The sequence below is a fragment of the Notolepis coatsorum genome, assembly GCF_963971535.1.
Source record: "Notolepis coatsorum genome assembly, chromosome: 14".
NCBI lineage: Eukaryota > Metazoa > Chordata > Actinopteri > Aulopiformes > Paralepididae > Notolepis > Notolepis coatsorum.
This window is the reverse complement of record NC_140178.1, coordinates 75852593-75866982: the sequence shown is the minus strand read 5'-3', so window position 1 is coordinate 75866982 and position 14390 is coordinate 75852593. Positions and strand designations below refer to the sequence as shown.

General features: G+C 42.3%; 1 protein-coding gene across 2 annotated transcripts in view; it reads right to left on the bottom strand.

The window, feature by feature from the left end:
- aimp2 (aminoacyl tRNA synthetase complex interacting multifunctional protein 2) overlaps positions 1-10953 on the bottom strand; it is a 34222-nt gene extending 23269 nt beyond the window's left edge. Inside the window, exon 1 of one of the 2 annotated variants that reach the window (XM_084329416.1) lies at positions 10709-10953. In XM_084329416.1, coding sequence (XP_084185542.1) covers positions 10709-10840 — 132 coding nt within the window. In that variant the 5' untranslated portion in view covers positions 10841-10953. The remainder of the gene's footprint in view (positions 1-10708) is intronic. The other variant, XM_084329417.1, reaches the window with a different exon arrangement.
- Positions 10954-14390: the final 3437 nt, after the last annotated feature.

Here is a 14390-nt window from a genome sequence, read left to right as displayed (position 1 = left end):
GATCCCGTTCAGCGGGGGGTGAAACGAATCAGCGCCGTTTCGCATCGCAAAAGGGGTGAGTGAGAACACTGCCCCCCATTCTCGGGAGCAGTGATTCGATGTCCAAACGTGAGTGAGAAAGGCCCCTAAGGCTACCTGCCCGAACCCACCTTGACCCATCACACTTTGAGATCATGAGATGGCTTAAGGTGGAAGACAGAGTAAACCAGATAGGGATGTGCCTAGTTCACAGAATAGTGCACGGGGTAGTGCCAGTGTACTTCAACAACTACTTCAACCGAATCAGGGACACCCATGCATACCCAACTAGGCGCAGCTCAACTGACTTTGTGCCAGTCAGATTCAGAAGCTGTATGGGGAAGGAGTAATTTCTGTATTCAGCACAGCGTTTCCGTTAGCCGGTAATTACCGGTATTTGGCCGGCAAAATCTGTTGAAGTCCGACATATTTAATCTCTCCGGTCATAGTGTCCGGTGAAAATAGTTCCCTCTGGGCACAGTTTGATTATTTGAATTGTATTTGGATGGGCTGGAGTTGGGTGAACGAAACAATCATTGCGTTTGTTGTCGTTGCTTCGCTCAGCGAGAGCTTGCTGCTGGATTTGCGGAAGGCATGCAGCTGCAGACCCACATAACCCACCAGCTTTGCTGGCACAGTGCGGTCCCCAGACCTGGAAAGCTGCTCTGCGGGTCTGCAGCTGGATGCTTCTTGCAAACTAACTGCTGCCGGCTCGCGCTGATAACAGCTTTCATTGTTGGACCGGCTGCTTGGTGGAGCAACGATGAAACGAATGTAATGAATCGTTCGTCGCATGGGCTATTTAATTTTGGCCTGTTTTGGTACGGTTCGGGTGATCAAGTTGTGCTTGGAGGGAGTTGTTTTCACCGGACATTATGACCAGCACCAAGTCGTTGGGAGGTGGAGAAATACATCACGCAAACCCGGCCACGATAACGTTGCCGTCTCTCTCTGCAAAATTTCTCAGTTCTTCGCTTGATATAATTAATACAAATGTCCAATATAACGGAATTCGTTAGCTCATAAAAATGTGATTATAACAGACTGCTGTTTAGTGTCGGACCGACTGCCCACATACGCGGTCTATTTTATTTCAAGTCAGCAGCAGCACGGAGTATCGAGGGACTTATTTTATTTGGAATATATTAATGACTGTATACGCAAAAGTAGCCTAGTTTTAAATAATAATATTATAAATCTACATGCCTTGAGGATGACATTCTTTATATAGTCTGCCTATAAATTGTTTTAAAGCTCAATAAACTATGACCGGAATTAATCTCATTTGTCCGGTAGATTGAAATCTTGCAGGTCACGGAGACCGGCAACAATTTTTTCTAACGGAAACCCTGATTCAGCAGCTATCTATTGGAACAGTCTGCCCAGTGACCTGAAAATCGTAGACAATGCCGTTAGATTCAAGTCCAGCCTGAAGTAGGGCTGGGCGATATGGCCAAAAACGTTATCGCGATAAAATTATACAATTATTTTCATATAACTCGATATCGATAATTATCGTCGATATAATGTCTGTCAAGTTTAATTAACTTCTTATGCCCGGCGCCGATGGACGGGCTATTAATAGACTTGTTTTGCTGCTGCGAATCAGCGAATGTCTCGAGTTGATGTCGTCATCAGTCCGTGCACGTTAGCAGTTAGCCAGAGCAAGCAGTGTATCCCATGACAATGTACTAAATATCCCTAAAATACTCTGGTCCGCCCCAATACATTGCAACGACGTCCACCGTATACCACACACTACTATAACCGTGGCATCAGAATTCACGCCACACACACACTCGGCACGTAAACTTATAAAATAGCGCCGTGCAAGCTAATTATCCTAGCCAGCCAAGCTATAAAATTGCGCCGTGCAAGCTAATTATCCTAGCCAGCCATGTTTCCTATGTACTAAATATCCCTAAAATACTCTGTTCCGCCCCAATACATTGCAACGGCGTCCACCGTATACCACACACTACTATAACCGTGGCATCAGAATTCACGCCACACACACACTCGGCACGTAAACTTATAAAATAGCGCCGTGCAAGCTAATTATCCTAGCCAGCCAAGCTATAAAATTGCGCCGTGCAAGCTAATTATCCTAGCCAGCCATGTTTCCTATGTACTAAATATCCCTAAAATACTCTGTTCCGCCCCAATACATTGCAACGACGTCCACCGTATACCACACACTACTATAACCGTGGCATCAGAATTCACGCCACACACACACTCGGCACGTAAACTTATAAAATAACGCCGTGCAAGCTAATTATCCTAGCCAGCCAAGCTATAAAATTGCGCCGTGCAAGCTAATTATCCTAGCCAGCCATGTTTCCTATGTACTAAATATCCCTAAAATACTCTGTTCCAACTTCCGCCCCAATACATTGCAACGACGTCCACCGTATACCACACACTACTATAACCGTGGCATCAGAATTCACACCACACACACACTCGGCACATAAACTATAAAATAGCGCCGTGCAAGCTAATTATCCTAGCCAGCCTTGTTGACTACCTCTCTATCCAGAGGTGCAGCGCGGGTCTCCTTCGCTCTCGGCCATCTCCTTCACTGATTGGTTGTTAGTGCGTGTGCTCATATCCAAGCTTGGAAAATCGATATATCGAAACTTTGTGACCACGTTTCATGTTTATTCCGAGGAAATAATTTATCGCGATAGTTATCGTTATCGTTTTATCGCCCAGCCCTAGCCTGAAGACATGGCTCAAAAGAGACTATACTTAACCTAGACACTTAGCTTAAGGCACCTTGCATGTTGTATGAGTCTGTTATGTATATAAATGTTAAATGGTATATGTGATGTGTTGTGATGTCATGTTTTGTATGATGCATGTATAAGCATCAGACTCCCCTACCCCCCCCCACAAGGACCACAATGGAAATAAGCTCTGAGCTTTTTTGTGTTTCATCCTTGGCAGTAGAGATGTTCCGATACCATTTTTTCCTTTCCGATCCGATTCCGATACCTAAGCTTTGGGTATCGGCCGATACCGATACTTATCCGATACCAGTGCATACATAAAAAAAAAAAAAAAAAACGATATTATATAATTTTTTTTTTTTTTTACAAATACTGTTTTATATATACTGTTTTTTAGTAATAACTAGAAAGTAATGGTATTTATTCAACAACAGGTGATTGTATAGATTTGTATTAGTATCATTAATCAATGAGTATGGGGCTTCAGCACTGCAGATATACCCTACTCCAATGATCCACACGGACATTATACGTTGCTGCACACGCTACCCACTGGCTCTGCAGATATACCCTACTCAGTCTGTCTACAAGGCTCCGTTTCAGTAGCAGTCGGATCTGTTGTGATTTTTGCACAATAAATATTCAACATTCTCTTTTGAGACTCCGCCTCAGACTCTTATCATTTGGCACTAAAAGCTAAACATTGTCACCGATATGGCTGTCCGCAACATGTCATTAATTGTGTATGCGAGGTGGTCTCAATGACTACGTCAACGTGAGCTGAGTTAGCATAGCATGAGCTGCCGGTACTGTATATGAAAAGACTGTAACGTTACTGGTGACATTGTGATTTAACGAATACTCCTTTGCCAACTTGCTGTACTTTGCTTGCAGGTCTGCAGCCATTATTGCTGGATTATATGAATAGCCCCAACTTTAGCCAAGGTAATGTTAAAGCTAGCTTTCGGTTAGCTGTTCAATGCTAATAACACCAGCCACCAAGCGAACCCATGAGCTTCCCGTCAACACCGCTATGTCGGGACGATGACATTTAAGAAAGTATCTGCTGTTAAAATGACAAATGGCATTGACACTTTAATCGATTAAGCACCCGTTTGTTTTATAATGCTTACTCAACAGACCACAGTGTTGTTGATAAATTACGTCATATGGTATCGGAGCGCAGCATTAGAGGGTACTCGCCGATACCGATACCAGCATTTTAGCCAGTATCGGCGGCTTTTCCGATACTGGTATCGGTATCGGAACAACTCTACTTGGCAGTATATCCTGACTGTGCTTTTCTGTCACATGTTTATTTTTTATATTGTCAAATAAAGTAATTCAGTCATTCATTCACCCTCCATTCACATCCTGGTGTTCTCCATTAGGCCTGTAGGTGGAGCTATGACAGCACACATACAGTACAGTACACACACCGATGGTGTGTGATGTGTCCAAAAATGAAGGGCAAATGTGAGTGAAATGGTCGCACTGTATGCAGCTGTTTGTCTGCATTGCACCCCCCCCCCCCCCCCCAAATCAGAATTAGGGTTGATACAACCATCATAATAATATTGTTAATAATAACAATAACAATAATGATGTAATAATGTAAAAATTATCATTAACACTTTGGGTGCCGGGAAACGCCTAAACACGTCATTCCCGGCCATGCTCAAGTTGCCGAAGACGCCTTACAGCGTCTTTAATATCAATATTTCAAAAATCTGGGATCGGATTCATATGTCCCCTCCGCTGGCCTGAGATCCACCAGGAGGACCCACTGAGCTCTCTGGCGGTTCAGGAGCGCCATCTGGTGGCCGATCGGCGCAATCGCTTAACAGGAAGTGCCGTAGAGGTTGTGCTGGACGGCCGTATTACTTCCGGGCACTCGCTAATAGGTCCCGGGACTCGATCTCGACACACTACATAGCGATCGATTGCCAATAACTCGATAAACATGATTTGGACGTATATACCATTATACAAGCTGGAGATGGACCGGGTAAATCTACATCCCATAATGATAAAATGTCTACTCTACGATGATCGCCCAACGGCGCGCAGAGACTGGGGTGAGTTTTAGCGTGTAAAGTTACCGTCTTCGATACTAACTGCTATTATCAACATTTGACCCACATTAGATGATTGGTATAACGCTGCCCACGGAATTATAAACGCCCCCTAGCCCAGGGGTTCTCAACCTTTCTGCTGCCAAGGCACCCCTGTGTTCAATAAAATATTCCAGGGCACCCCTACATACGATAAAGACTTTTTCGGTCCTGTCTTTTTTGCTACAATGATGATACAATGATTCTTTATTTGCCGTGCTGTCGTTGAGATGTTTTGTTGTTTGTTTGTCTTTGTTGCTTGTTGGTGAATCTGCAAATATGAATTGCCCCACGCGGGATCAATAAAGTTGTCTGAATCTGATGACAAAAGTGCTTGCTTTCAAAATAATGTTTATTTAAGAAAAAACTGAAAATCATGTATTTTTTTTTTAATACAGAAAAGGATCACTAAAGTGCTATCTGTTGCAGCTGCACTGTTCTCCATAAAAATAGCATATTTGGATAAGTTTGACAATTTCTCAAAAACAGAAAATCATGTATTTTTTTTAAATACAGAAAAGGATCACCAAGTTACCATTTCTCAAAAAATATAAATAAATACAGAAAATAAGCACTCGTTCACTCAGTGGACATTTCTAGCTCAATGCGAGGTCCGCTGCTGCTGGCTAATAATACGGTCAATACGTGGGGAGATCTTTGACAAGGCAACACGTAGGCCTGCCGCGATAAGCAATAAATCGATTAATTGCCGCGATAATTAAAATGAATGCAATGATTTTGACGGGCGCGATTAATTGCTATTTGCGCGTTTGTTTTAATGAGGCGGACCCAGTGCCCCTTGTCAGTCACTGTCCGTGTTGGGAGGCGGGCCGCTGGCTTTACTACAGAGCACAGCACAGGAGCTCCGTGGGGCTAACGTTACCCCTCATTGTGTCTATTCTACTAGCATTAACGTTACTCATACAAACAGAGTAAACACAGTTTTCAATCAATCAATCAATAACAACATTAACGAGACCCTCGTTGTGTCTATTCTGCTAACGCTAACGTTACCTCTCATTGTGTCTATTCTACAAGCGTTAACGTTAGCTAGGCTGTCTATGCTAACGTTAACGAGCATTAGGCTAACAAGCTGTAACGTTACCAGTCGCGTCTATTTGCTAACGTTAGCATTAGGTAATAACCGGTTTAAAATGGATGGTGATTACCTCACGTTGTGTCTATTCTACTAGCATTAACGTTACTCATACAAACAATCAATAGCGAGTTATATTGATCACGCTATGTACGATAGCCATGCTAAAACGCTAGCACAACATTAGCACCTAACCTAACAACAAGCCTTAACAAGTCAGCGACCTTTTTGCGAGACTAAACTCTCCGCTCGGTGGCAAATTGTGTTGATGTCAGTTTTGTTTAATCAATAAATGAGGCAGAATACACAGTGACTGTATCCTTTGTTTATTGCACTTGTGCCTGCTGCAAACATAATGATTATGAAATCCTAGAGACGCGTCTCTATTCAGTGGTCTGCAGTGTTTCACGTGACTTTTCTGGTACCCAAAAAGTACCTGATAATCACAACAATACTTCCGGTCCGGTCGGTGGGCTTCAAAATAAAAGTCTTAAACACCGGAAAAGACGGAGCGGTGGGCTTCAAAATAAAAGTTTTGGGAAATAAATTTCTCCAAAAAAAATATTCTCTAACCGGTCGCAATAATATCGCTTATCGCGATATTTTCGGGGGCAATTAATCGCCCAGCAAAATGTGTTATCGTGGCAGGCCTAGCAACACGCATGTCATCATCAAGGCTCAACTTGGCCCTATATTTTGTTTTCAGAGCTGTCATGGATGAAAAGCCAGCTTCACACAGATATGTGGGGCTGAATGGTATCAACACCTTAACTGCAGCATCATGAGATACTTGGTACTCAGCACCACACTCTGAAACTAGCTCTCCAGGTGGTATCAGATGAGATTTCAATGAGTTCTTCCAAGAGTTTGGATGGAGATGTGTCAGGAAGCTTTGTCTCAATGTTGTCTGTAAAGTCTTTTTTTATCCAGAGTGACTTAATGATTTTCAGATTTTTAGAAATGGTCAAACTTATCCAAATATGGTATTTTCATGGAAAACAGTGCAGCTGCATCAGATAGCACTTTAGGGATAATTTTCTGTAATCCAAAAATAGTTTGGATTCACTATAAAGTGCCTGTTCACTATAAAGTGCCACGTTTTGATATATTGAGCTTTAAACTTTAAGTACATTTTTTGGAACACGCAACCTAAAACACCTTCCTCTCCCAAACCGTTCCTGCAATTGTTTTATGTTGCATGATGATCATGGATACATTTATTATGTATTGTATTTTTTATGTTTAAATATCAACATAATCTGTCTGTCCACCCTCAGTACATTTACTATCAATATAATATAGTAGTCTGACTTCATCATATCTTTTCAAACGCACACACATAGAGGGAGAATGCCCCCCCCCCTCCTTCCCAGTCCTCCTTCCAACTAAGTCCCCACCCTGCTGTTCTCTGTCGCTCTGAACAGGGCTTTTAGCTTGTTGTTAGCTTATGCTAAAGGGACATTAATTCCGGTCTTAAACACAACGTGGCCACAAAGGAATGGCAAGGATTGCAAAGCATGTTATATGCATTTGACCCGTTGCGGAATAAAACAGCAGGGATTTGTTTTGGGTCGCAAAAACACTATCCTTGCTGTGTTTCAATGTCCGCGTTCCAGATCCAGACGCTACTACTGCTGAGCTGAGAGACGCTACTGCTCACTGCTCAGCCTGCTGTGTTGAGATGCATCCTTATTGGCTGTGTGCTGTAGAGCGGATATGAGTCACGACACCACAGAGTTTCAAAATAAGAGTATCATAATGACCTAAATGTTGCTAGCTTTCGGAGCCTAGTTATTTAGCTGGAGCTGCGCGTGGGCAGAAATGAGACCCGCTATAGGATTTTCAAAATAAGACTGTTGTCATTCTATATTTTTAAAGAACATTGCCAGGCATCTCGCGGAACCCCTGGCAGCTCTCCGCGGAACCCCTGTGTGCCGGGGAACCCCTGTTGAGAACCGCTGCCCTAGCCCATCCGGTCAACATCAGATGACGTGTAGTAACTTCTAGAAGTACGTCTAGTTGGAATTTTTTATATCGCGCTGATTGCCATAAAACTGTATTGCATCATCAATATAATATATTTGGGGCTATAGATCACGTTCTGGAGAAAGCTGCAGAAAGAGATGAAAACATACTTATACATTAGACCATACTTTACTATGAATATGTGAATGAAAAAGTTTAACGTTGCTACACAATGAACAATACATATAGGACTTTGAATGGGCCCTAATAATGGCAATGTAGCAATAGAATTTAAAAAGTTATAGCCCTGCAAAGAAGGGGACTTTCTCTATAGACAAATAGAGCCGGCAACCTACGGTTGATAATGAATTTAACCCATGGCAGCCAAAGTGTTAAAAAGACCTGATTATGAGAAAAAAAATTACGATGCATGGAATATTGTTGAGGCACACTATTTACAACTATATTTCAAACAGGCACTCTATGTCAAAAAGGTTGCTGACCCCTGTGCTAGACTGAGCATTAGTGTCTATACTATATACCATAGTGCTCTGAGGGACCACACCCACAAATTGCAAATGCTTTTGGACATGCATCAATTGCTTTCATACAATTCTCTGCTGTTTTATAACATTATCATTTGCTTATGTCATGTCAGTCAAAATTAACTATACTTATGACTGCTGAATAGTCATTCCCTATAAAACTAATAGTCCTCATTTCATTGATTGAGTCATTACATACAAAATGTTTTAACTAGTTGTCAAAATCTATCAATCACAGCCTCACAATGGCTGAGGCTGGTCAAAGGGTGCAGCCAAATGTTGAGAGAACCACTGTAAATTAAATTACTGTATTCAAACATTTCGTCGGGAGAGCGTATACTGGACAGTAATTCAGCACTAAACAATCTGCACTGCACTACTGCCATTGTGTCATACATGAAGCTTAGGTTGACAGAGATACAAAGCGCTGTTATAGAGGATGACAATATCTTTGAGAATATTGAATCAGTTTCAATCGCTACAATTGAGTGCTCAGTGGAAATTAAATGTGCATGAAACAATTGTAGTACAATTGACAAATGAGTAGCCATTTGACTGGAACAGAGTGAAGGAGATCCGCCACCAGTATGCACAAGTAAAACATTTATGTGTTCTATGCATACTCTAATGTTCAGTGCTGTAAACTGGTTACTTTGTGTAGTACCATGCAGTACACTTACATGACAGTTCATACTGTACAATATGTTGTCCAAAATGCATTATGTTACACAGGAAAAGTTTATAGTTTTTATCTCTCTCTCTCTTCTGGGATAAAGCGTGTACCAGGGAACCGCCTGCACACATTATATGTTGATGAGGCGGGTTTCAATCTGGCAAAAGGTAGACGGCGTGGAAGAAATCCCTTTGGACAGAGAGCAACCATTGATGTCCCAGACGAACAAGGAGGGAATATTACAATGTGTACAGTGTGTACAGTAATGTGTAACAGTACTGTAGATTTCAAATAGCTGTGCAAATAGTGTATAGTGCTGTCTTGAGCATTTCCAGGTAGTGTCACCAATATCTGACTTTTTTGCATTGGAAAACACTTACAGAGTGATCTGTCATAATGAAAACATGACAAAGCCATTTGACTATCGTGTTCATAAACAATGGTGTCAGGACTTTTCATTTTGATGACAGTGACACTTTCATTGACATGGATACTTGCTTTTGAGGAATGAACTATCCATTTTGAGCAAGTGACACGCTTCGGCAGGTTATCAACTAGGTTTTGCAGTTTGTACTAATTGTTTTGAGAAATGCACTAACAGTTATGAGAACTTTAATTCTAATCAGAGAAATGCACCAAAGCAATTGAAAAAAACTGTAAGCCCATACTTAACATCAAAACGTGCACAGGAGTTAATAGAAAACAATGTGTGGACTTGTCATCTACAATGAGACTGTTGCAAATGTAGTGGTTGGGGTAGCCCCTTTCCTGACTGTGATGCACAGAGTGAAGGATTGTAGGCTTTTTACATGGTTGGACAAGAGACTATTCACTCGGTGCATCATAGTCACAAAAGGGGCTAGGGTTACTTTGAGTTATGTAATGTTAGCTAATAATGCTATAACAATTGTGAATGTATTGCTCTCCATGTATGTCATATATGTCCTGATGAATTGAAAATGAGGGACCCTGATGTAAACAAGACGAAAGTCTTTCTCTGGTCTGCATCCCCTTAACAATTGTGTGTATTGAGCCGTACTGTATTGTACATATTCTGCAATCTGTTAATAAAGTTTTCAATCAATCAATCAATCAATCAATGCTGCTCAGCTCTGTCAGACAGCCAGCATGTCTGATGTGCATCATGGATGACAGGACATATAAAACTGCCACATCTGTCAAATTGAATGAGCTAAGTTAAGTGTCAACACAGCTACAGTACTAACAGATGTCAATTGCAGCCGGTTGCAATGACTTGCAGCTATAAAGCACACATGACCTCCTCGGGACAACCAGTGAAATGTAATCACATTGCATCATCCAACAATCAGCCAGCTAACGTTAGCCTCTTTGGTTCTCTTCACCAGACAGATGGATATCGGATACTGCCAGGCTACGCTAGGCTGCCTTGAGCTATAAGCAAAGTCTCACACAGCGTTCGAAAACATTAACTCATGGGTTTACGGTGTCGCAGTGAATGGTGGGGGTCATTATGGGCTTGTTGTTGTTAGCAGCAAGCTAATAGAGATGATTATTAGCACCATCGGAATGAAAGGAGTTACCTGAAGCGCGTGTTCGGGGTGGCAGCTGTTTCCCCGCTGCTGCGTGTGGACATTCGGTAACTTGTACATGCACGTTGGCAAATCAACCTTTATTTCACTCCCACAGATGGGATTTACCTGGTACATGGGCATGGTGCCAGCTGTTACTACTGCCCTCCAAAAAATAAAGTTACAAAACCAAATCCCAGCAACAGCCGCCTCCTGTGGATGTTTTCTTTCTTGGCACTTGGCAGGCAGCAGCTACGTGACGCGCATGCGCGGAACCGAGAGGAAACAGGCCGCGAGGTGCCCTTTCGTCACATCCGGTGAAAGTGACGGCCGTTTGGATTTGTGGCGCTAGCTAGGATAGTTTTCCTTTGAAGATGATCGATACCTTCATCATGCGAGCAGTTGAACGAATTTGTTGAGGATATCTCTTTACATGATGTGATTTCTGCGAATCCAGCAGTAAAATAATAGGGGTAGTCAAATTGTGCGTCTCATGTAACATTATCACCCATAATCCGCTAGAGGGCATCACAGTATCATACATTTGCCCCTTGAATGATGAATGAAATGAATGAAAAACTTTATTTAACAGATTGCAGAATGGGTACAATACAGTACGGCTCAATACACACAATTGTTAAGGGGATGCAGACCAGAGAAAGACGTTTGTCTTGTTTACATCAGGGTCCCCCATTTTCAATTCATATAGACATTTATGACATACTCAACATACATGACATTTATGGCATAGGGACATATACTGTAGGTATTTAGTACTGATACATTTGTGACATATACGGTATTCAAATATACAGTACTGTTACTCATAGATCCTGACAGAGTATATACATATGATGGGGAGGGGACTGTACATTAGGAGGGGGTGGGTGGGTGGGGGAGAAATATACATCCGGTGGTGAGGAGACTGTACATTTGGAGGGGGTGGGTGGGTGGGAGAAAAAAATACATATACGGCGGGGAAAGAATATATACATGCGGTGGGGAGGAGACTGTCTATTAGGTGGGGGTGGGGGGTTTAATTGCGAAACGTGTTTAGTCCCTTGTTTGAGCCGAATCTGGGTTTAACATGATTTGTTGAGCTTCCTCTGGTGTTGTGGTCGTGGTATTCACTGACCTTTGGGAAGTATTTTGACATGTACATGGGTACCTTAGTCGTATAGTGTATCTTGTAGACCAGGCCCATTGCAAGTTGCTGTACTCTGTCGTCTACTCTAAGCCATCCTAGGTTGTCAAAGTGTGCAGGGGTGAGGTGGGTTCATTCTAGGGGTAAGGTCAAGTAGTAGTCTGACTAGTTTGTTTTGTGATGTTTGTAATCTTGTTTGTAGCACCTTTGAGGTGCTTTGGTACCATGAGGTGCAAGCATAGTCGTAGTACCCTTGAATGAGTGCTCCTGCCAGAGTCTTCAGGGTATTCTTGTTTACCAGAGAGGAGATCCGGTACAAGAATCGAGTTCGTTGGTTGACTTTTTTTATTACATTGGATGCCATTTTGTCACAGGAAATATTTGCCTCTAGGATGGAACCCAGGTAGGTAATTTCATCTTTCCTTGTGACAATATTGTCACCCACTGTAACTGAAAAGCCGTCGGTCTTGCTGAGTTTGTTATTTGAACCGAAGAGAATGGACTCTGTTTTGCCCATGTGTAATGATAGTTTGTTATCAGCGAGCCATATGCAGATTTTGCCTAGTTCCGAGCTGAGGGTTTTTTCAACCTGCAACTTGTTCTTGTCAGAGACCAGCAGGGCTTAGTCGTCCGCAAACAGGAACAAGTTGCAGTCACAAGCTGACAACATGTCATTTGCATAAATTAGGAACAGTAGCGGTCCTAGTATGCTTCCTTGTGGAACACCACAGCTCACTGTGAGGGGGGGGATAGAGTACCGTTTACCTCCACCATCTGTTCTCTCCCCTCCAGGTAGGATTGCATCCAGCTCACTGATGAACTATCAAAACCAATTGCTTTTAGCTTGTCAATCAGAATGGAGTGATTGACAGTGTCGAAGGCCTTTTCTAGGTCCAGCATGACCATGCCGCAGTATTTGCCCACGTCCACCTCTTGTTTGATGTGGTCGTTTAAATAGAGAAGGCATGTGTCAGTGGAGTGGGATATTCTGAAGCCAGATTGGAATTCGTAGAGTTGATTTTTTTTCCGCCAGGTACTTTTCGACCTGTTCGTAGACTATTTTCTCCATGACTTTCGAGATGGAGGTAAGAATAGAAACAGGGCGGTAGTTGCCTGGGTCTAATTTGCTGCCCTTTTTGTGCAGAGGGGTCACTCTCGCAATTTTGAAGTCTTTGGGGACGTGTCCCTGTCTTATGGAGAGGTTTATTATGTGTGTGATGACTTGGGTGATGGCGGCTGCTGCGTCTCTGAGGAATTTGGAGGGGATGTTGTCATGGCCAGTGGCCAGGTTGGAGGGCGCTCAGTTTTTTGAGTACCTCATCGGTTGTTACCATTTCTAGTTTGAAGTCGTCTTTGCGGACCCCTAGGTTTTTGTAGTATTCTACTATGTGTTCTACCCCATAATGCCCTGAGTGGGAGGGTAGTTTGTTTACAAGTGTTGTGGCTATGTTTGTGAAAAAGATGTTTAAGTAATTGGCTACATCCAGCTTGTCTGTGATGAGCGTGTTGTCCGTCTTTATGTTTATGTTTGAGAATCTGGTTTTACGTATTTTACTGCAGCCTAGTTGATTATTGAGTAATTTCCAAAGTTCACATGGTTTGTTTTTGTTTTCGTCAGTTTTGTCATTGATGACATTTTTGTTTGCTGTTTTGATCATGGTGTTTACGTCATTTCTTAGTCTGTTTCTTTGAATTTTTTGTTCAACCACGTGGGCTTGGAGTTCACTGTTTGAGCTTTTGGAAAGCTTTGTCTGACTTTTATGAAGTTCCAAGCATTTTTTGTCTCTGGTTTTCATAGCGGCCAGTATTTCAGTGTGCATCCATGGCTAACCTATGTAATTCTATGGCATCCTATCTACTCCTTTGGTCCGGGTGTGTCAGAGACCTTTGCCCTAAACCAGAGTACAAGAGGTCACAGATCACAGAGATGAGCACAAATACATCAAAGTGTATCTTGTTACAAATTACAAATAGGCTACTCCTCAACAGATGAAACAGGGATGGGGGGGGGGGCTGTACATTGGAGGTGGTTGGGTGGGTGGGGGGGGGGGGGTTGGGTAGGAGGGGTGGGTGGGGAACACAACTGTACAAGCAAAACTGTACATTGGAATATTTACAAAACCATACTTGGTCATTTACTGTACATTGGAGGGGGTTGGGTTAGGACATTTACAGGGGCCAGTTTCGAATTGCAGTCTCCCTTAGGTGTTCTTTGAGAGGGGTTTTGAAAGTGGGTAGTGATTCACAGCTACAGTATAAGGACATGTGATTGGATGTAGAGAGTAGATGATATAACAGGTACCATTCTGTACCATCTGCCCTATTAGTCTGACCACTTTATTAACTCTACATCTTTACTGGTCTGAGAGCAAGCCTTCTGAAATACTCCTAACAATGTGATGAGTTGCTAGTTTTCGAAATATATATATATATTATATATATATTTTTTTACCTATCTTTGAGAATAAGTATTTTGGTATTTTCCAAATACAGATATACTGTCCTCCGAAGTATCTGACAAATGACATGATGATTTTGTGATGGCTACAA